This window comes from Capricornis sumatraensis, chromosome 18, assembly GCF_032405125.1.
Source record: "Capricornis sumatraensis isolate serow.1 chromosome 18, serow.2, whole genome shotgun sequence".
NCBI lineage: Eukaryota > Metazoa > Chordata > Mammalia > Artiodactyla > Bovidae > Capricornis > Capricornis sumatraensis.
In genome coordinates this window covers 43,800,623-43,821,785 of record NC_091086.1, presented here as the reverse complement: position 1 = coordinate 43,821,785, position 21,163 = coordinate 43,800,623, and the positions used below count along the sequence as shown (strand labels likewise).

Genomic DNA, 21,163 nt, shown 5'->3' with positions numbered 1-21,163 from the left:
GCAACAAGCTTGTGTTCTAGTGGGAGAAATAGGAAATGAACCACAAAGCACACAATTGTACAGTCATTAAATTACAGTTGAAATGAGTGCTTAAAAGGAAAAATAACAAATTATGCGAGTATGTAGCACTGAAATAATCTGGAGGGCTGGGGGAGACCAGAAAGGCTTCCTTCTCCAAGTGAAACTAATCCTTAGATAAAGCCTAATATGCAACTGGTATTACAGATACCAAATAATGTTGGTTGAACCGTTGATAAAAGGAAAATTTTTTTTGTTTACAGCAGTTCATCCCTTAGGGACATGATGGTTGAACTCTAAAGTCTGAGGAAAGGAAAAAAAAAAAAAGATGAAGGGGATGCAAGAAGAATCCCAAATTTACTACACAGCATATGCAAAGGGCCTGAAGAAAGCATACTGCTTTCAAAAGCTTCGCAGTTCTTGTGAATGACAGAGAAAAAATGAGTAGGATGATGATGTTGATGAAAGAAATGGGACAAATCGGCCCTCTGTAGGCCATGTTTAGGATGTCCTGTGAGCAACGGGGAGCCATTAAGGTAGGTGGGAAGTGGAGCAGGGATTAGCATTTGTGAAGTCAGACTTGCCTTTTCTAAAGAGCACTGACAATGGTAAGAGGGGAGCCGGAACGCTCTGCGGAAGATGATGACAACTCCGGCTGGGGCGGTGGTAGCAGAAGTTGTTGTTCAGCCGTTCGATGACAACTCCAGCTGGGGCGGTGGTAGCGGGAGTTGTTCAGCCGTTAAGTCGTATCCGACTTTTTTGTGACCTAGAGGTTCATCTTTCAGTGTCATATCCTTTTGCCTTTTCATACTGTTCATGGGGCTCTCAAGGTAAGAATGCCGAAGTGATTTGCCATTCCCTTCTCCAACAGTGGAAGGAGAGAACTGGCCTAATACATTTGTAGAATTGATTAGGATGTTTAAATTAATCATATAGCTTTGGTCGGTTAAAATAGTGGCCAGTGCTTTAATTGTAATGAGGCGAGAACAGGTGTGAATTTCCTTAGTAAGATTTAGTGAGTGAAGGTAGAGAGCCACATAAAAGACAACATGACTTACCCTGCTTCATCGGGAGGAAGCCCATGAGGAATTACCGTGATCTGAAGTGAGGAAAGGAGCCAAAGAAGAGAGAATAGTCTTGCATCTCTTCTTGGCCTAAAACTGTCCACTGAATCTTTAAAATCAGTTCTAAGATAAAAATGTTAATGAGGCAGGCTTTTAATATAATAAAGTTTCTATTATTGGGGGTTTTGTTCTGATTAAATTTAAAGAAAGAATCCCTTGTTAATTCAGGCAACCACTCTGATCTCTGAATAGCTGAATGAGTATTTCAAGAATATACTATTGTAATTTATTAATTCATTCTCCTCCTTAGATATTATTATGATCTATTGACCTTTTATGATAAAGACTTGGCTCTCAGGCTTATTCCCCCTCCTCCCAATATGGATATAACTATATTTAATGAGCATTTCTGTACTATAAAACTATGTAAATGTTATTCAGTCAGAACTAATGTTTAGTTTACTATGAATGCATTTCCTTTATTTCCTTGTTTTCCCTTTAGTGAGGTTGCTTTGCTGTTTAAGTTACATAATTTCCACATAGAATGGTCTTTCAGATCATTCCTTTGGGTCTTCTCCCCGCTGCCCCTCGCACATATCTCCATCAAGAAATGCCTTCCTGGAGCTATTCTTACTTTTGCACCTATCTGGACTGATTTTTCAGGACTGCTGCCAAAGTGTTCTACCTAGGCGTAGACTTTTCCTACCCCTCTTCTGGTTGGATCCAGGACCTGCGACTGGAACCTGAACTTTTCTCCTTTTGGCTTAAAAATGTTGTTTGCTTGAGTTTATCCTGCAGTAGTTTCCTAAGAACTGACACATAGGAACAAAATTTTTGAATCATTGAATGTTTGAAAATGTTTATTCTCACCTCATGGTTGATAACTGGCTCTAAAATTCTAAATTGAAATTTTTCCCTTTAAAAATACTTTCACCGTAATCTAACCTGTTGGTGTTAAGAGGGCTGCTACCATACAGATTTATTGTTCCTTTGTATATGATCTTTGCTTTCCCTTTCTAGAAACTTGGGATGTTTTCTGTATTTCTCATACTGTGAAATTTCACTGTGACATTCCTTCAGTTCAGTTCAGTTCAGTCGCTCAGTCGTGTCTGACTCTTTTGACCCCATGAATCGCAGCTCGCCAGGCCTCCCTGTCCATCACCAACTCCCGGAGTTCACTCAAACTCACATCCATTGAGTCGGTGATGCCATCCAGCCATCTCATCCTCTGTCGTCCCCTTCTCCTCCTGCCCCCAATCCCTCCCAGCATCAGAGTCTTTCCCAGTGAGTCAACTTTTCGCATGAGGTGGCCAAAGTACTGGAGTGAGTGATGTTTCTTAGTGGATCTCTAAAAATTCACTTTTCAGGGTATGTTATAGACTTCTGATCTGTGTTCTTAGCTACGGAGAATTTTCTTTGATAATTTCTTTCCCTTTAGTTTCTTTCTCTGTAATTTGTTAGATATTATTCTTCCTGGGCTCATCTCCTCAGTTATGTTTTTTGCTCTTTTCTTGGGTCTTTTGATGCTATATTTGAGAATTTTTCAACTTTATCTTCTAACTCTCCTATAAACTTTTTAATTTCAGCTGTATTTTAACTTTCAGAGTTTCTTCTTTTTCTCTGGTTGCCTCTTTCATACAGTAACTTGTTCTTATTCTGTGAATGCAACATCTCATATAAATCTATCAGATTAAAAAGTAGACTTCTCAGTTGCCATTTGGTGCCCTGAGCTCAAGCCACAGCCAATGCATCCTATGTTCAGATTTAAGGAGGTTGAAAAATCACATTACCTCACTCCTTGGAATTCTGATAAGAATTACCAACTGAAGTCAGACAGATGGAGATAAAATTAACAGCTTTATTGTCAGTAGAGCCAGGGTAGAGACACTGTAGCATGGACCTGCAATCACAATCAAGCTTGCTGCCATTTGCCCCAAATCTAGACATATATCCATCTGCTGGTGGAGTATTCTGCAAGGCAAATACAGAATCTACTTAGCTTCCTGCCTGAACGAGAAACCACTACCCATGACTCATCAAGAGTCAAGAGGAGGGACATAGGGAATGAAGCCACACATACACTTGGTAAATACATTTATCAGTTCAGTCGCACAGTCGTGTCCAACTCTTTGCGACCCCATGAATTGTAGCACGCCAGGCTTCCCTGTCCATCACCACCTCCCGGAGTTCACTCAGACTCACATCCGTCGAGTCAGTGATGCCATCCAGCCATCTCATCCTCTGTCGGCCCCTTCTCCTCCTGCCCCCAATCCCTCCCAGCATCAGAGTCTTTTCCAGTGTGTCAACTCTTCACATGAGGTGGCCGAAGTACTGGAGCTTCAGCTTCAGCATCATTCCTTCCAAAGAAATCCCAGGGCTGATCTCCTTTAGGATGGACTGGTTGGATCTCCTTGCAGTCCAAGGGATTCTCAAGAGTCTTCTCCAACACCACAGCTCAAAAGCATCAATTCTTTGGCACTCAGCCTTCTTCACAGTCCAACTCTCACATCCATACATGACCACAGGAAAAACCATAGCCTTCACTAGACGGACCTTAGTCGGCAAAGTAATGTCTCTGCTTTTGAATATACTATCTAAGTTGGTCATGGAGTCTTTTAATTTCATGGTTGCAATCACCATCTGCAGTGATTTTGGAGCCCAAAAAAATAAAGTCTGACACTGTTTCCACTGTTTCCCCATCTGTTTCCCATGAAGTAATGGGACCAGATGCCATGATCTTCGTTTTCTGAATGTTGAGCATTAAGCCAACTTTTTCACTCTCTTCTTTCACTTTCATCAAGAGGCTTTTTAGTTCCTCTTCACTTTCTGCCATAAGGGTGGTATCATCTGCAGATCTGAGGTTATTGATATTTCTCCCGGCAATCTTGATTCCAGCTTGTGTTTCTTCCAGTCCAGCGTTTCTCATGATGTCCTCTGCATACAAGTTACATAAGCAGGGTGACAATATATAGCCTTGACGTACTCCTTTTCCTATTTGGAACCAGTCTGTTGTTCCATGTCCAGTTCTAAGTGTTGCTTCCTGACCTGCATACAGATTTCTCAAGAGGCAGGTCAGGTGGTCTGGTATTCCCATCTCTCTCAGAATTTTCCACAGTTTATTGTGATCCACACAGTCAAAGGCTTTGGAATAGTCAATAAAGCAGAAATAGATGTTTTTCTGGAATTCTCTTGCTTTTTCCATGATCCAGCGGATGCTGGCCATTTGATCTCTGGTTCCTCTGCCTTTTCTAAAACCAGCTTGAACATCAGGAAGTTCATGGTTCACATATTGTTGAAGCCTGGCTTGGAGAATTTTGAGCATTACTTTACTAGCGTGTGAGATGAGTGCAATTGTTCAGTAGTTTGAGCATTCTTTGGCATTGCCTTTCTTTGAGATTGGAATGAAAACAGACCTTTTCCAGTCCTGTGGCCACTGCTGAGTTTTCCAAGTTTGCTGGCATACTGAGTGCAGCACTTTCACAGCATCATCTTTCAGGATTTGAAATAGCTCCACTGGAATTCCATCACCTCCACTAGCTTTGTTCCTAGTGATGCTTTCTAAGGCCCACTTGACTTCACATTCCAGGATGTCTGGCTCTAGATGAGTGATCACACCATCGTGATTATCCGGGTCATGAAGATCGGTTTTGTACAGTTCTTCTGTGTATTCTTGCTACCTCTTAATATCTTCTGCTTCTGTTAGGTCCAGACCATTTCTGTCCTTTATCGAGCCCATCTTTGCATGAAATGTTCCCTTGGTATCTCTAATTTTCTTGAAGAGATCTCTAGTCTTTCCCATTCTGTTGTTTTCCTCTATTTCTTTGCATTGATCGCTGAAGAAGGCTTTCTTATCTCTTCTTGCTATTCTTTGGAACTCTGCATTCAGATGCTTATATCTTTCCTTTTCTCCTTTGCTTTTCGCTTCTCTTCTTTCCACAGCTATCTGTAAGGCCTCCGCAGACAGCCATTTTGCTTTTCTGCATTTCTTTTCCATGGGGATGGTCTTGATCCCTGTCTCCTCATGTCACGAACCTCATTCCATAGTTCATCAGGCACTCTATATATCAGATCTAGGCCCTTAAATCTATTTCTCACTTCCACTGTATAATCAGAAGGGATTTGATTTAGGTCATACCTGAATGGTCTAGCGATTTTCCCTACTTTCTTCAATATAAGTCTGAAATTTGGCAATAAGGAGTTCATGATCTGAGCCACAGTCAGCTCCTGGTCTTGTTTTTGCTCACTGTATAGAGCTTCTCCATCTTTGGCTGCAAAGAATATAATCAATCTGATTTTGGTGTTGACCATCTGGTGATGTCCATGTGTAGAGTCTTCTCTTGTGTTGTTGGAAGAGGGTATTTACTATGACCAGTGCATTTTCTTGGCAAAATTCTATTAGTCTTTGCCCTGCTTCATTCCGCATTCCAAGACCAAATTTGCCTGTTACTCCAGGTGTTTCTTGACTTCCTACTTTTGCATTCCAGTCCCCTATAATGTATACATGTATACTCATTTTTTAAGTGGGAATCAATTGATGTTGAACTCCTGCCACTCACCAATTAGAAATATCAATCTGCTTTATCAACAGAAATAACCTCATGGGAATTCTCACAGTAGGGATTCCTCTGTCACTGTTGGAGCCTTCCAATTCATTAATTGTAAAAACCGTTTCTTCTTTGGTTAAAAAACCAGATCTCTTTGTTATTTTGCTCATTTAATTTGGACTGTCCCTTTCATGAAGAGGGTTTCTTCCTGCATGTCAAGTGATGCCTAACTGTCCCTTCAGGTTTAAAGCAGGGTACTAGAAAGTTTACTGGAGCTCTGAATGTATAGGTAGATTTCATCTGGTGGGCTCAAGTCTACAGCAGTGATTCCCAAACTTTTTTCGTAAACAATCACTAAGTATTTTAGGCTTTGCAAGTCACATGGTCTATGTAGCAACAATGCAACTCTGCCTCTGCTGTGCAAAAGCAGCACAGAGAACATATGAATGGATAGGCAGGTTGTCTTTCAGTAAAACTTCATTTAAAAGAACAGAAAGCAGGCCAGATTTGCTGCTGTCTGCTCTAAGGTCATCAGATGGGAAGCTGGACTCTTGCCTGGGGCATAGATGCTGGAAGTTCTATGCACGAGGGATAGAGAAATGAGGAGTTGCAACTGTTCTAATAAGACGTACACCATGACTGTCTGACATCTCCCTTTTTGTACTTGTCAGCTCTGAGTCTTAAGTACACTGTTTATCACTACCCTTTTCTGCACAAATTATGGCTTCCTCCACCCTCTTAGACCTCCTGTGACTTTTCTTCTCCAGCAATATCTCCTGTCCAATTCTCTTAGCCTGTGTTGATTTATACATTTTAATATTCCTTTATTATCCTTTCATTTAGGTCTTAGAAGAAATATAAGTAATTTATCAAATGGTAAAATATCTTATTTATGATTTTAAAGTTAACACTGAAGTTATTTTAATTACCTTGTTTTTATATTTCCTGGATTTGAATATAGTTTAAATAATTATTTTCAAATTAGTATCATTGTTTTATAAAGTCCTATATAAAACCTTTCCCTTCAGTTAGGCAACTCCCCACAGAAGTTGGCCCTACGCCCCACATATACAGATTCATTCCCAACCTATACACCAACCCTACCTAACAAGGGTTCTTTTCTTCTCACATGTTCCCCAGAGTCAATCTTTATGAAAATGAAAGCATTAGTTTCTGTTAGGTTCTCCTTAATGACACAAAGTCACAGTCTAGGTGCTGAACACACATGAAGGGTCAGGATACGAGCAATGCCTAAAGGAAAGTGGAGTTCTGGAGGGCTACCAGTGTGACTTGTGCACCATTCCTGTCTCTCTTATTTCTTCAGTAAGATCCAAGGATTGGTTTCTTATAGAAAAGCTAAACAAGACACAAACATATTACTTGAGTTGCTGGGAAATGAAAAAAGGTTTAAGCTATGATGGCTTTTCATGAAGCCATCAAGTATGTGAGCATACACTCGGGCTAGAAACAACAGGAGCTGAAGTAGGAAGGTTAGGCTGAAGTCAGTGATATTCACCCGGGTCCATGGATGTAATTTCTTGGCAGAAGTCTTGTGATTGAGCTTCCTTTGTTTAGATTCCAAACTCAGCCAGAATAGAGTAGGACACTCAGATGTGACTTTGGTTTAGTGATGCACGCTATTAAATGCTGTATAACGTATTTTCTAATAAAAACGTGAGCAAAATGATATTGTTTTGAGAAGTTAGGAATCCTTTTGATAACTGAGGTAACCCCAAGTATGGCAAGTGCTAAAATCTAGATGTGGAAACTTTCTTTTAACCTGTGTTTGGAAGGTACACAGTCTAGACCCTTCCTTGGAAGGATGTTTTTCTCTGTGTCAGGCACACGAATTATACTGCAGTTTTCTGAAGACCAAAAGAACATATTCAAGCTAGATGCTGGAGACTGCCTAGGGACATCGGTCCTCTGCTGACATGCTCTACCCCCCTTCAGTCCTCTTTCAGATTTGCTGTGTGCAAAGTTCTCCGAGACCAGAGAAGACGTCCACTTCTAGCTATGACAGGGTCATCGATACAGGACTAGCCTTGCTGCTTTAACCATAAAACTGGACAAAGTATATGTGAGGCAGCTGCTTTAGACACTGGACAGCATGCAGCAAGAGACAGTGATCCCCGAGGGAAGAGAGGCTCGCAAGGTAAGTCTCACCAGTGCTTGGCTTGTTAAGTGTCTCGTCACGACTCCAGCATAACAAGTTATGTCCAAGGAGACTACAGCGGTCCCACTAAGCTGAGGAGGCAGAGGTCGAAGTGTAGGATGGTAAGCATTGACCAGACTCTGTAAGGCCTCGTGTGGGGGCTCCCTGTGTGTCCTTGGACGAGAGTTGAGCTGCTCATATCCAGTTCTGTGCAAGAGTACAAGGGGCTTTACCAGAAAGCTGTTACTATACTGAAACATTGAGAGACAACAGTCTCGGGGATGTTGGAGGCCCAGCTTGGCTATGAAATGGAGAGATCTTGCTGACAGCCTATTAACATTCCCGGCATCCAGTTTATACAACAGGAAGGCCCATCTTAGCAGTAAAGACCTTGTCCTAGAATAACTGCTGCAAAAATACCCTTCAAGAATGACAGTGAAGGGTCATAGTTCAGCCAGTGAAACCCGAGAGAACTGCCAGAGGATCTGCACAATAAGAAACACTCATGACCTTCAGTCGGAAGAGAAACGCTACACATAAATATGGATCTGAAGGAGGAAATGGAAAAACACCGGAGGCAACACCCTCAAAGGCCAACCGAATGTTTAAATCACAACAAGAGTGAACAGGTATAACACCAGTTTATCAGGAAGTAGTGAGAGTGAAATGTCAATATTGACTCTATATAGTCTTAAAAGACCTTGATGCTGGGAAAGATTTAAGGCAGGAGAAGGGGATGACAGAGAATCAGATGGAGGTTGCATCACCGACTCAATGAACATGAGTTTGAGCAAACTCTGAGAGATGAACAGGGAAGCCTGGCATGCTGCAGTCCACAGGGCACAGAGTCGGACATGACTGAGTTACTGAATAGCAAAACTCTGGTGGGCTCAGCTCACACTGTTACCTCTAAAGCAGCAGTTCTTAAACTTTTTATTCTCCTTATACTCATGATTATTGAGGAGCCCAAAGAGCTTTAATGTAGGTGTATCTGTCAATATTTATGTCAGAAATGAAAACTGAGAAGAATGTTTAAATTACAATGACCCCCCCCCATTCAATGTTAACATGTGATGCATGGCGATGTTTGAAAGTTTTACAAATATCTTCATTTCTGGCTTAACAGATGACTGCTGAATTCTCAAAGCAGCTTCTGTGTTGATGTCTTTTTAGATGAAGTGTATGAAGAAAGTCTGGCCTCATACAAGTAGATAGTTGGAAAAGGAGGAATATTTAACATTCTTTTTCAGATAATAGTCTTTGATACAGCACTAAAAATGGACAAATATGTGAAGGTTTTTAGTTTTTTTCTCATAAAAAATTATTTCCAAGATTATGATGCTGTTTGGGTGCAGCATCATAATCACCCAGGTCTCTGCCCCACGGTTTTCACGAAGTTAACATGAGCCTTCCAGAGTCAAGAGTCACAGTCACTTTCTTCCCCACCCAAATCATCCATCTCCTTTTCTTCCTCCAAGTCTTTTTTAGCTGAGGACAGAGGACAGAAGATCTGGACGACATGAAATGTGGTTTATTTAGAAGTTCAGAATTGGTGGAAGGTGGTTAGTTCCTTTTTACTCCTAGGCCAAGCCCTATACAATTTTAGGATATGTTTTAAATGGAGTTCATTATAGAGTGTCTCGGGTGAGAGAGTGAACTTCACCTCAATGAAAGAATTTTTTTTTTCTATCAGATTTACCCACATAAGGTTGTTTCTCAAAACTCAGGAGATAAAGGAAGATGAGAGAGAGATTTTTATTGAAAGTAGCTTAGATATAAGTTTGGCTTGAAAGGTACTGTTTATTTCATCATTTAAAAAATTATACCTAAAGATAATAAGTCAAATGCAAAAACATATCATATGACGACTATAGTTAACCCTTTTCCCTTGAAGGCAAAATAACTGGGAAATGTTTATTTTCCCTCTTAAAATGTCTAATCCAAGTAACAAGGTGCTTACAGGTGGTGAATTCACACTGCCTCCTCCATCGCTTCTCTCCCTTAAACCCACGACATCTTGCTGAACGTTATCGCTGAGCTGCGGGCCTTCATGTGGAAGCAGAGTGACGCTCAGGTCTTACAGGTCCAGGGCCCAGTGGACAGAGAGGCTCCTGTCCTCCACGCCAGCCACCATGTCTTCCACAGCATCCCAGTCAAGCTTGCTGAGGATGCTGCCTGTGCTCTCAGACAAGCTCTCCATGCCACCTACCCCTAAAGGAGCCTCTGACTTTTCTTCAGTTGGTGAGGAGTCCTATCAAATTGAGAAAGACAGTAAATTGTGGTCCTGAGGAAAAAAAAAAAATGGCACATGAGCTAAGTCTTCCAAAGACCCTAGAGCTGCTCATCCACCAAAGAGTGATGGAAATATGAAGGGAACCAGGGCTGCCGTTGCCCAGCACATCTGGACTGGCGATGGGATGAATGACCATCTTTTGACACGAGATGCTGGTACCAGGCCTGAAGAGTAGGCAGAACGGACTGTCACACTTATAGTACAATATTCTGTTCTTACATTTTTGTTGTGTTTTGTTTGGGTTGTGTTTTTTGTTGTTGTTGTTAAAAAGAAAATATGCAGTCAAGGAAAATTCTGAAAGACAAATGCTAGAGTATTCAGCCCCAAGTGTAGATGCTTTGAATCACTACTTCAAACTGACCTAACAACCCTGAAGTATGTCTACCTCCCGCACATACACAGAAAATAAGTAAATATGCAAAGAAAACACCCTTAAGAATACAAATAATCCCTAGGCAAACTGACACCTGGAATACCGCATACCTGTAGCAGGGAACTGTGACTCTCGTGGAGAATCGCACGGATGTCTGAAGGCACCAACCACGGGCTCACCACGGTCTCTTCTCTCTCATACTCTATACACACCTCCTTGGTTTGAGGAGCAAGCCCAGAGCTTCTGTGACTTTTTATACACTGCCGACAAGGAGCATTGGGGCCTTTCCAGGGAAAAGAACAAAGCATACTTTAGGACTGATTCATTGCTAAGTTTGCTCCTTATTGTGACTTTTACTGTCAAATCTATAAGGCAGTCAATCTCATCTAATATTGGAATCACAAGGTCTGGCTGGCTCTAGGGTTCTAGCAATTCCTGTTCTGTTGGTTTGAGAGAAGGAAAACTGAATTCTGGCCAACTCTTTAACTTTTTATTTTACATTGGAGTATGGTTGGTTAGGAAAGAAAAGTGAAATTGCTCAGTTGTATCCAACTCTTTGCCACCCCATGGAGTACCAGGCTCCTCTGTCCACGGGATTTTCCAGCCAAGAGTACTGGAATGGGTTGCCATTTCCTTCTCCAGGTTGATTAACAATATTTGATTAGCAAATAACAATGTTTGATTAACAATACTGTGTTAGTTTTCAGGTATATAGCAAAGTGATTTAGTTGTACATATACATGTATCTGCTCTTTTTCAAGTTCTTTTTTCATTTAGCTTAATAACATTGGGCAGAATTTCTTGTGCTATACAGTAGGACCTTGTTGGTTATCTATTTTAAATATATAGCAAGTGGGTACATGTCTATCCCAGACTCCAAATCTATTCCTTCCCACCATTTGTTCCCCCAGGGGACCATAAGTTCATACTCTAAGTCTGTCTGTTTTGTAAATATGTTCATTTGTGTAATTTATTTTAGATTTCACGTTTAAGTGCCATCATATGGTATTTGTCTTTCTCTAACATACTTTGCTCAGTATAATTTCGTCTGTCCATGTTGTTGCAAATGATGTTTCATTCTTTTTGATGGTAAGTAATATTTCATTGTATATATGTTCCACACCTTCATTATCCTTTCCTCTGAGATGTACATTTAGGTCGCTTCCATATCCGGGCTGTTGTAAACAGCACTGCAGTGAACACTGGGGTGAATGTATCCTTTTGAACCATGGTTTTCTCCAGATACATGCCCAGGAGTGGGATCACTCAATCATATGGCAGCTCTATTTTTAGATTTGTAAGGAACTTCCATACTGTTCTCCACAGTGGCTGTACTAATTTACACTCCAACCAACAGTGTAGAAGGATTCCCTTTCCCTCACAACCTCTCCCAGCGTTTTTTAAATTTTTCTTTTTTTTTTTGTGGCGCTATGCAGCATATGGGATCATAGCTCCCTAACCAGGTATCGAACCACTCCCTCTGCATTGAAAGTGGAGAGTTCCCACCACTGTAAGTCCAAGCATATTTTCATGTGTCTGCTGGCCATCTGTATGTCTTCTTTGGAGAAATGTCTGTTTAGGTCTTCTGCCCATTTTTTGATTGGGTTGTTTATTTGAAATTGAGCTATGTGAACTGTATATTTCAAATATATTCGTATATTTGGAGATTAACTCCCTGTCGATCCTATTTTTTGCAAGTTATTTTCTCCTGTTCCATGGGTTGTCTTTTCATTTTGTTTATGGCTTCCTTTACTGTGTAAAAGCTTTTGAGTTTAACTAGGTCCCATTCGTTTATTTTTATTTCCATGACTCTAGGAAATGGATAGAAAACAAGATTGCTGTGATTGCAAAAAGTGTTCTAAGTTTTCACCTAGGAGTCTTATAGTATCCGGTCTTACATTTAGGTCTTTAATCCATTTGTGTTTACTTTATGTATGGTGTTAAAGAATGTTCTAATTTCATTTTTATATATCTAGCTTTTCAGTTTTCCCAGCACCATTTATTGAAGAGACTGTATTTTCTCCATTGTATAGTCTTGACTCCTTTCTCACAGATTAACCAACAAGAGGAGCATAGCTTGACCTCTGGACTGTCTATCCTGTTCCACTGATCTATGTTTCTGCTTCTGTGCCAGTACCATACTGTTTTGATGACTGCAGTTTTGTAGTAGAGTCTGAAGTCAAGGAGCCTGATTCTTCAAGGTCTGTTTTTTCTTTCTCAGAATTACTTTGGCCATTCAGGGTTTTTTGTGTTTCCATACAAATTAGAACTTTTTTTTGTTCTAGTTGTATGGTAATTTGATAGGGATTGCACTGAATCTTGGAGAAGGCAGTGGCAACCCACTCTAGTACTCTTGCCTAGAAAATCCCATGGACAGAGGAGCCTGATAGGCTGCAGTCCACGGGGTCGCGAAGAGTCAGACAGATGAGTTGGACATGACTGAACGACTTCACTTTCACGCACTGGAGAAGGAAATGGCAACCCACTCCAGTGTTCTTGCCTGGAGAATCCCATGGATGGAGAAGCCTGGCAGGCTACAGTCCATAGGGTTGCAAAGAGTTGGGACATAACTGAGCAACTAACACTGTCATGTTCCCGCAATGCACACTTTTGGAGAGTGTTTATCATAAATGGAGTTGAATTTTATCAAAACCTTGTTCTACATCTATTAAGATGATCATATGGCTTTTATTCTTCAAAAATGCTTGCAAATACTGGTTTAAAATGGTAGAGCAGAAGGACATGTGCTCATCATCTTCTCAGAGAGCACCAAAATCACAACTGTTGATCAACTATCGACCGGAGGACACCGGAACCCACCAAAAAAAGATACCCGATATCCAAGGACAAAGGAGAAACTGCAACAAGATGGTAGGAGGAGAACAATCACAATGAAATGAAATCCCAAACCTGTGGGGGTGGGCAACCCACACACACTGGATAACAATAATAACAAAGAAGTTCTCACACTGTTGTGAAGGTTCTAGGCCCCACATCAGGCTTCCTAGCTTGGGGATCTGGCAAAGGGACTGGGAATCCCCAGGGCATCTGAAGGCCAGTGGGATTTGATTAAAGGACTCCCACAGGACTGTGGGAAACAGAGTCCACTCTTGAGGGCACAAACAAAAGCTTGTGCGTGCCAGGACCCAGGGGGGAAGGCGCAGCGACCCCAGAGGACACTGACAAACTTGGCTATGAGGGTTTGAGGGTCTCAGCAGAGGCATGGGTCAGCAGCAGCCCATTGTGGGGACCAAGGCATTGGTAGCAGCAGTCCTGGGATATGTGTCTTGGCATAAGTCCTCTTGGAAGTCACCATTAGCCCTACCATAAAGCCAGAAGATCCAATTGATCAAACTGCCAACATCCAGTGGATCATCGACAAAGCAAGAGAGTTCCAGAACATCATCTATTTCTGGTTTATTGACTATGCCAAAGCCTTTGACTGTGTGGATCACAATCAACTGTGGAAAATTCTTCAAAAGATGGGAATCCCAGACCACCTGACCTGCCTCTTGAGAAACCTATATGCAGGTCAGGAAGCAACAGTTAGAAAGGAGAGGGAGAGGGTGGGATGATTTGGGAGAATGGCATTGTAACATATATACTATCATGTAAGAATCGCATCGCCAGTCTATGTCCGACGCAGGATACAGCATGCTTGGGGCTGGTGCACAGTGATGACCCAGAGAGATGTTATGGGGAGGGAGGTGGGTACACCCCTGGTGGATTCATGTCAATGTATGGCAAAACCAATACAGTATTGTAAAGTAAAATTAAAAATAAAAATTAAAAAAAAAAAAAAGAACTGGACATGGAAGAACAGACTGGTTCCAAATAGGAAAAGGAGTACGTCAAGGCTGTATATTGTCACCCTGCTTATTTAACTTCTATGCAGAGGACATCATGAGAAATGCTGGACTGGAAGAGACACAAGCAGGAATCAAGATTGCTGGAACAAATATCAATAACCTCAGATATCAGATGACACCACCCTTATGGCAGAAAGTGAAGAGGAACTAAAAAGCCTCTTGATGAAAGTGAAAGAGGAGAGTGAAAAAGTTGGCTTAAAGCTCAACATTCAGAAAATGAAGATCATGGCATTTGGTCCCATCACTTCATGGGAAATAGATGGGGAAACAGTGGAAACACAGGAGACTTTACTTTTTTGGGCTCCAAAATCACTGCAGATGGTGACTGCAGCCATGAAATTAAAAGACGCTTACTCCTTGGAAGGAAAGTTATGACCAACCTAGATAGCATACTGAAAAGCAGAGACATTACTTTGCCAACAAACGTCTGTCTAGTTAAGGCTATGGTTTTTCTAGTGGTCATGTATGGATGTGAGAGTTGGACTGTGAAGAAAGCTGAGCGCCAAAGAATTGATGCTTTTGAACTGTGGTGTTGGAGAAGACTCTTCAGAGTCCCTTGGACTGCAAGGAGATCCAACCAGTCCATTCTAAAGGAGATCAGCTCTGGGATTTCTTTGGAAGGAATGATGCTAAAGCTGAAACTCCAGTACTTGGCCACTTTATGCGAAGAGTTGACTCATTGGAAAAGACTCTGATGCTGGGAGGGATTGGGGGCAGGAGGAGAAGGGGACGACAGAGGATGAGAAGGCTGGATGGCATCACTGACTCGATGGACATGAGTCTGAGTGAACTCCGGGAGTTGGTGATGGACAGGGAGGCCTGGTGTGCTGCGATTCATGGGGTCGCAGAGTCAGATACGACTGAGTGACTAAACTGAACTGAACCAAAATAAAAAGAAACAGGATAATGTCCCAGATGAAGGAACAAGGTCAATCCCCAGAAAAACAACTAAATTAAGTGGAGCTAGGCAACCTTCCATAAAAAGAATGCAGAATAATGATAGAGAAGATAATCTAGGATCTGGGAAAAAGAATGGAAATGTTTACCAAAGACCTAGAAGAATGAACAGAAATGAACAGTAGACGAGAAGGAATCAAGAGCAGAATAACTGAGGCAGAAGAACAGGTAAATGACATGAAGGACAGAATGGTGGAAATCACTGCTGCGAAACAGAATATAGAAAAAAGAATGAAAATGAATGAAGACAGCCTAAGAGACCTCTGGGACAACATTAAACACACCGATATTTGCATTATATGGATCCCAGAAGAAGAAGAGAGAAAGGACCTGAGAAAATATTTGAAGAGGTAATAGCCAAAAACACCCCTAACATGAGAAAGGACATAGTCAGCCAAGTACAGGAGACACACAGTCCCAGGCAGGATAAACTCAAGGAAGAACACACTGAGACACGTAGTAATCAAACTGACAAAAATTAAAAACAAAGATAATTTAAAAGCAAGAAGGGAAAAAAAGACAACATACAATGGAAATCCCACAAGATCATCAGGTGATTTATCAAGAGAACCTCTACAAGCCAGAAGGGAATGGCATGATATATTTCAAGTGATGAAAGGGAAGAACTTTCAACCAAGAACACTCTACCCAGCAAGATTTTCAATCAGATTTGATGGGAAAAATCAAAAGCTTTCCAGAGAAGCAGAAGTTAAGAGAATTCAGCACCATTAAACCAGTTTTACAACAAATGCTAAAGGAACTTCTCTAGGCATGGAAAACCCTTGCATCCCTGGGACAAATCCTACTTGATCATGGTATATGATCCTTTTAATGTATTGCTGGATTTGGTTTGCTAGTATTTTGTTGAGTATTTCTGCATCTATGTTCATTGGTGATACTGACCTGTCATCTTCTTTTTTTGTGTGCCATCTTTGTCTGGTTTTGGTATCAGGGTGATGGTGGCCTCACAGAATTAGTTTGGGAGTATTCTTTCCATGGCAATCTTTTGGAATAGTTTCAGAAGGACAGGTTGGTTAACTCTTTTCTAATTGTTTGATACAATTCACCTGTGAAGCCATCTGGTCCTGGACTTGAGTTTGTTGGAAGTTTTAAGATCAGTTTCAGTTCAGTGCTTGTGACTGGTTTGTTCCTGTTTTCTATTTCCTGATTTAGTCTCCAGAGATTGTACCTTTCTAAGAATGTGTCCATTTCTTCTAGGTTGTCCATTTTATTGTCATATGGTTGCTTGTAGTAGTCTCTTATGATCCTTTGTATTTCTGTGGTGTCCATTGTAACTTCTTTTCCATTTCAAATTTTATTGATTTAAGCCCTCTCCCTTTTTTTCTTGATGAGTCTGGCTTTATCACTTTTGTTTATCTTTTCAAAGATAAACCAGCTTTTAGTTTCATTGATCTTTTTCAACTGTTTCATTCATCTCTTTCATTTATACCTGCTCTGATCTTTATGATTTCTTTCTTTCTACTAACTTTGGATTTTGTTTGTTCTTGTATCTGTAGTTGCTTTAGCTGTAAGGTTAGATTGTTATTTGAAGTTTTTCTTATTTCTTAGAACTGTGTCCCGTAGGTTTTGGATCACTGTGCTTTCATTGTCATTTTTCTCTATTTTTTGGTTTCTTTAGCGAGCCATTGGTTGTTTAGTAGCATATTGTTTAGCTTCCACATATTTGTGTTTTTTCCAGTTTTTCAACCTTGTAGTTGATTTCTAATCTCATACTGTTGTGGTCAGAAAAGATGCTTGATATAATTTCAATTTTCTTAAATTTATGAAGGCTTGCTTTGTAGCCCAGTATGTGATCAATCCTGGAGAATATTCCATGTGCACCTGAGAAGAAGGTGTATTCTGCTGCTTTTGGATGGGATGCTCTATAAATATTAGTTAAGTCCATCTGGTCTAATGTGTCATTTAAGAACTGTGATTCTTTATTGATTTTCTGTCTGGATGATCTATCCACTGATGAAAGTGGGGTGTTAAAATCCCCCACTATTATTGCGTTATTGTCAATTTCTCCTTTTATGGCTGTTAGTATTTGCCTTATTATATATTGTGGTGCTCCTATGCTGGGTGCACATATATTTGCAATTGTTATATCTTGGATTATTATGTAGTGTTCTTCTCTCTTGTAATATTCTTTAAAGTCTATTTTGTCTGATATGAGTATTTCTACTCCACCTTTCTTTTGATTTCCATTTACAAGGATTATCTTTTTCCATCCCCTTACTTTCAGTCTATAGCTGTTCTTTCTATTGTTCTAAGGGGATGTGAGGAGGCCACTTAAATTCTCTGCCTTAGTTTGCTCAGCTGTAAGATGGGGATAAGAGTTGCCCTATCAACCTGGCATTAACAACCTGAGAGTTAAAAGGAGGATGAATGTGACACTATGTTTTAAATTGTGAAAAGTAACAGCAGTTGAGGGATGGGCTGGAGGAGATGTCAGGAACTGAGATAATGAGCTATCATTTCCTTCTCTCTAGCTGATCAGAGGAGAGCTACTTTGGCCACACTTATGGGTCTATGTGCTCTATGGCTATGTGGTCACAGCCCCTTCCTGACCACTTGTTTTTATGTTGAGCAGTATGCTTATTAAGCCCATTACCACCATCCACCATTTCATACTAAAATCTGTATCTGACATTTCTAAGAGTGATTTATGATTTTAAAACTTTTAGTATTAAGCCCCAGAACTTTCTATCCTTTATCCCATACCTTTTCGGATGATAACTGGAGATTGTACAACCTTTCTAACTGCCATTTTGGCTGCACCAGCTTTTCTCTGTATGGTAAAAGTGGCAGTTTCTACAAAGACAGGAAAACTCCTTTAACTTTCCATATGCATGTGTGATTTTTCATCTTTCAGGTTGTAAATTCACTGAGGACAGAAATCTGACTAGTAGAGGCCCAATGGCTCATCAGTATAAAGTCCACCTGCAATGCAGGAAACATGGGTTCAGTCCCTAGATAGGGAAGATCCCCTGGAGGAGGGCATGGCAACCCACTCCAGTATTCTTGCCTGAAAAAATCTCATGAATCTCATGGATACAGGAGCCTGGCTGAAAAGAGTTGGACATGACTGAAGCAACTGAGCACAGTAAAAGATGGCTGATTTGAACCAAGAAAGAAAACCAAAGTGTAGCTGAAGGAAGGGAAAGTCTACTTTGGGCTTGGTATCTCTATAGGACAACCACAGACCTTTCTCATCTGGCACGTGTGCCTCAACAACATCTCTGGCAACTGGAAAATCCAGGCATATAAGCCTATTCCCAGTGGAATACCTAGGCAAAATGCCAGGAGAATGATCAGTTAAGGGTTCTTAAATTCCACGATTGGTAGCAACCATTTACTGTATATGTTATTGAAAATATTTTACTTATAATCCTCAACAACTCTATGAGGTAGATTTTTAAAAACATATCTGACAACACAAAGTAAGCAAGGGAGCTGGGCTATGAACCTGGATGATTTCAAATGCTAAACCTATTATTTATGCCTATAATGCCTCTCAGATACTTATGTAGTCTCTATATATCATTTTTGATAGAATCAACCATAAAACAAGGAGAAAAAAAGATGCTTACCTTTAACAGTTTGCACACAGGGCTGAATAAAATAGCCAAAAAAACCCATATACTGCTATATAAAAGACAGATAGCAACATATATAGTCAAACTCACACGTATTTTCAGGAAAATTTCTTTTACAGAAGAACTTCAGGGAATTGTTAAATCTTGATGGATCCAAACCTCTCATCTGTACAATGACTAAACTTGCCCCAGTGGGGTCAAGTTGACTGTTTCACTGACCAGGTTTCTCCCATTGCCTCTGACTGCTGCCAGGGGAACGGCTGGTTCTGGGTGTGGCAGAGGCAGTCAGGAAGGTCATTGTGTTCACAGTCCCTCAAGCTGCCTCTACCACTTTACCTTTAGAGATCTAGGGAAGCTAAGTGACAGGTCCTCAGATAACAGCTAGTCATATACTGTTCTATGATTACTGTATAAGTACTATAATATCTGCCCATTAATATACTTGAACAATAATTAGCTTACAAATAGCTATTTTTAGGCAAAAAACTAGATAGCCTTTTCCCCCATTTATCTAATTATTCACTTATGCTAAAGCTTTTGACTGTGTGGATCAGAGCAAACTGTGGAAAATTCTTCAAGAGATGGGAATACCAGACCACCTTACCTGCATCCTGAGAAACCTGTATGCAGGTCAAGAAACAACCGTTAGAAATGGACATGAAAAAATGGATTGGTTCAAAATTGGAAAAGGAATACATCAAGGCTGTATATTGTCACCCTGCTTATTTAACTTCTATGAAGAGTACATCATGCAAAATGCTGGGTTGGATGAAGCAGAAGCTGGAATCAAGATTGCCTGGAGAAGTATCAGTAACCTCAGATATGCAGATGACACAACACTAGTGGCAGAAAGGGAAAGAAACTAAAGAGTCTCTTGATGAGGGTAAAAGAGCAGAGTGAAAAAGTTGGCTTAAAACTCAATATTCAAAAAACGAAGATCATGGCATCCGGTCCCATCACGTCATTGCGGATAGATGGATAAGAAGTGGAAACAGTGACAGATTTTATTTTCTTGGGCTCCCAAATCACTGCAGACAGTGACTGCAGTCATGAAAATAAATGATGCTTGCTCCTTGTAAGGAAAACTATGACAAACCTAGACAGCATATTAAAAAGCAAAGACATCACTTTGCTGACAAAGGTCTGTAGAGTCAAAGCTATGGTTTTTCCAGTAATCATGTATGGATGTGAAAGATCATAAAGAAGACAGAGCACCAGAGAACTGATGCTTTTGAACTGTGGTGCTGGAGAAGACTCTTGAGAGCTGGAAACCAAGGAGATCAAACCCATCAATCCTAAAGAAAATCAACCTTGAATATTCATTGGAAAAACTGAGGTCAAAGCTCCAATACTGTAGCTGCCTGATTTGAAGAGATGACTCACTGGAAAACAGCCTGAATCTGGGAAAGACCGACAGAGAAGGGAGTGCCTGAGGATGAGATGGTGGGATGGCATCATCGACAAAATGGACATGAGTTTGAGCAAACTCCAGGAGATAGTGAAGGACAGGGAAGCCTGGCGTGTAGCAGTCCATGGGTTTGCAAAGAGTAGGACATGACTTAGCAACTCAATACCACCACCACCACAAGATGAAGAGAGTCTTGCTACCCTCAAAACATTTAGTCTATAATGGGATAAAACCAACTTTATACATAACTACGACATAAGGCCCGCTGCAGTAGTGCCTCACAAGGGGCAGAAACATTGGATTGAGGATTCAGACAACAAATAAAAAAACCTGATTTGTTACCAGTGCTACTGTGCTACTGAGCTCAGTCGCTCAGTCATATCCAATTCTTTGTGACCACACAGACTACAGCCCACCAGCCTCCTCTATCCATGGGATCATCCCAGCAAGAATACGGGAGTGGGTTGCCATTTCTTCCTTCAGGGGATCTTCCCAATCCAGGGATCAAACCCGTATCTCCTGCACTGGCAGGCAGATTCTTTCCCACTGAGCTACCTTTGGGAAGTCCCTACCAATGCTACTACTATTTGTCTCTACTATTCACACCACTGTGCAAGTTAACTATTAGCCAATTTAAAAGTGAAAACACAGATGTTAAAATCATTACATCAGGTTAGAACAGCTAAATAACTGAAATTGGGGATGTCTTCCAAGACACTGGAAGGCTATCATTATGGTAATAAGGGGGAATTTCAGTGTTGGAATGGGAGCACACAGCATGTGTCTGGAAAACAAGCCTGCAAGTGTCATGGGTTATCTGGATTTTATGGAGGAAGGAGGCTAAGGAAACCGGCGGGGAAGACACCATGCAGGCTAGGGAGAG

The 21,163-nt window shown here is 40.8% G+C and overlaps 1 protein-coding gene across 2 annotated transcripts in view; it reads right to left on the bottom strand.

Moving 5' to 3' along the window:
* Positions 1 to 9,729: 9,729 nt before the first annotated feature.
* CPLANE1 (ciliogenesis and planar polarity effector complex subunit 1) overlaps positions 9,730 to 21,163 on the bottom strand; it is a 100,402-nt gene continuing 88,968 nt past the window's right edge. For both annotated transcript variants that reach the window (XM_068990634.1, XM_068990635.1), the window contains 3 exons: positions 17,998 to 18,087; positions 10,558 to 10,730; positions 9,730 to 10,032 (listed from right to left, as the gene is read on the bottom strand). In XM_068990634.1, coding sequence (XP_068846735.1) covers positions 9,859 to 10,032; positions 10,558 to 10,730; positions 17,998 to 18,087 — 437 coding nt within the window. In that variant the 3' untranslated portion in view covers positions 9,730 to 9,858. The remainder of the gene's footprint in view (positions 10,033 to 10,557; positions 10,731 to 17,997; positions 18,088 to 21,163) is intronic.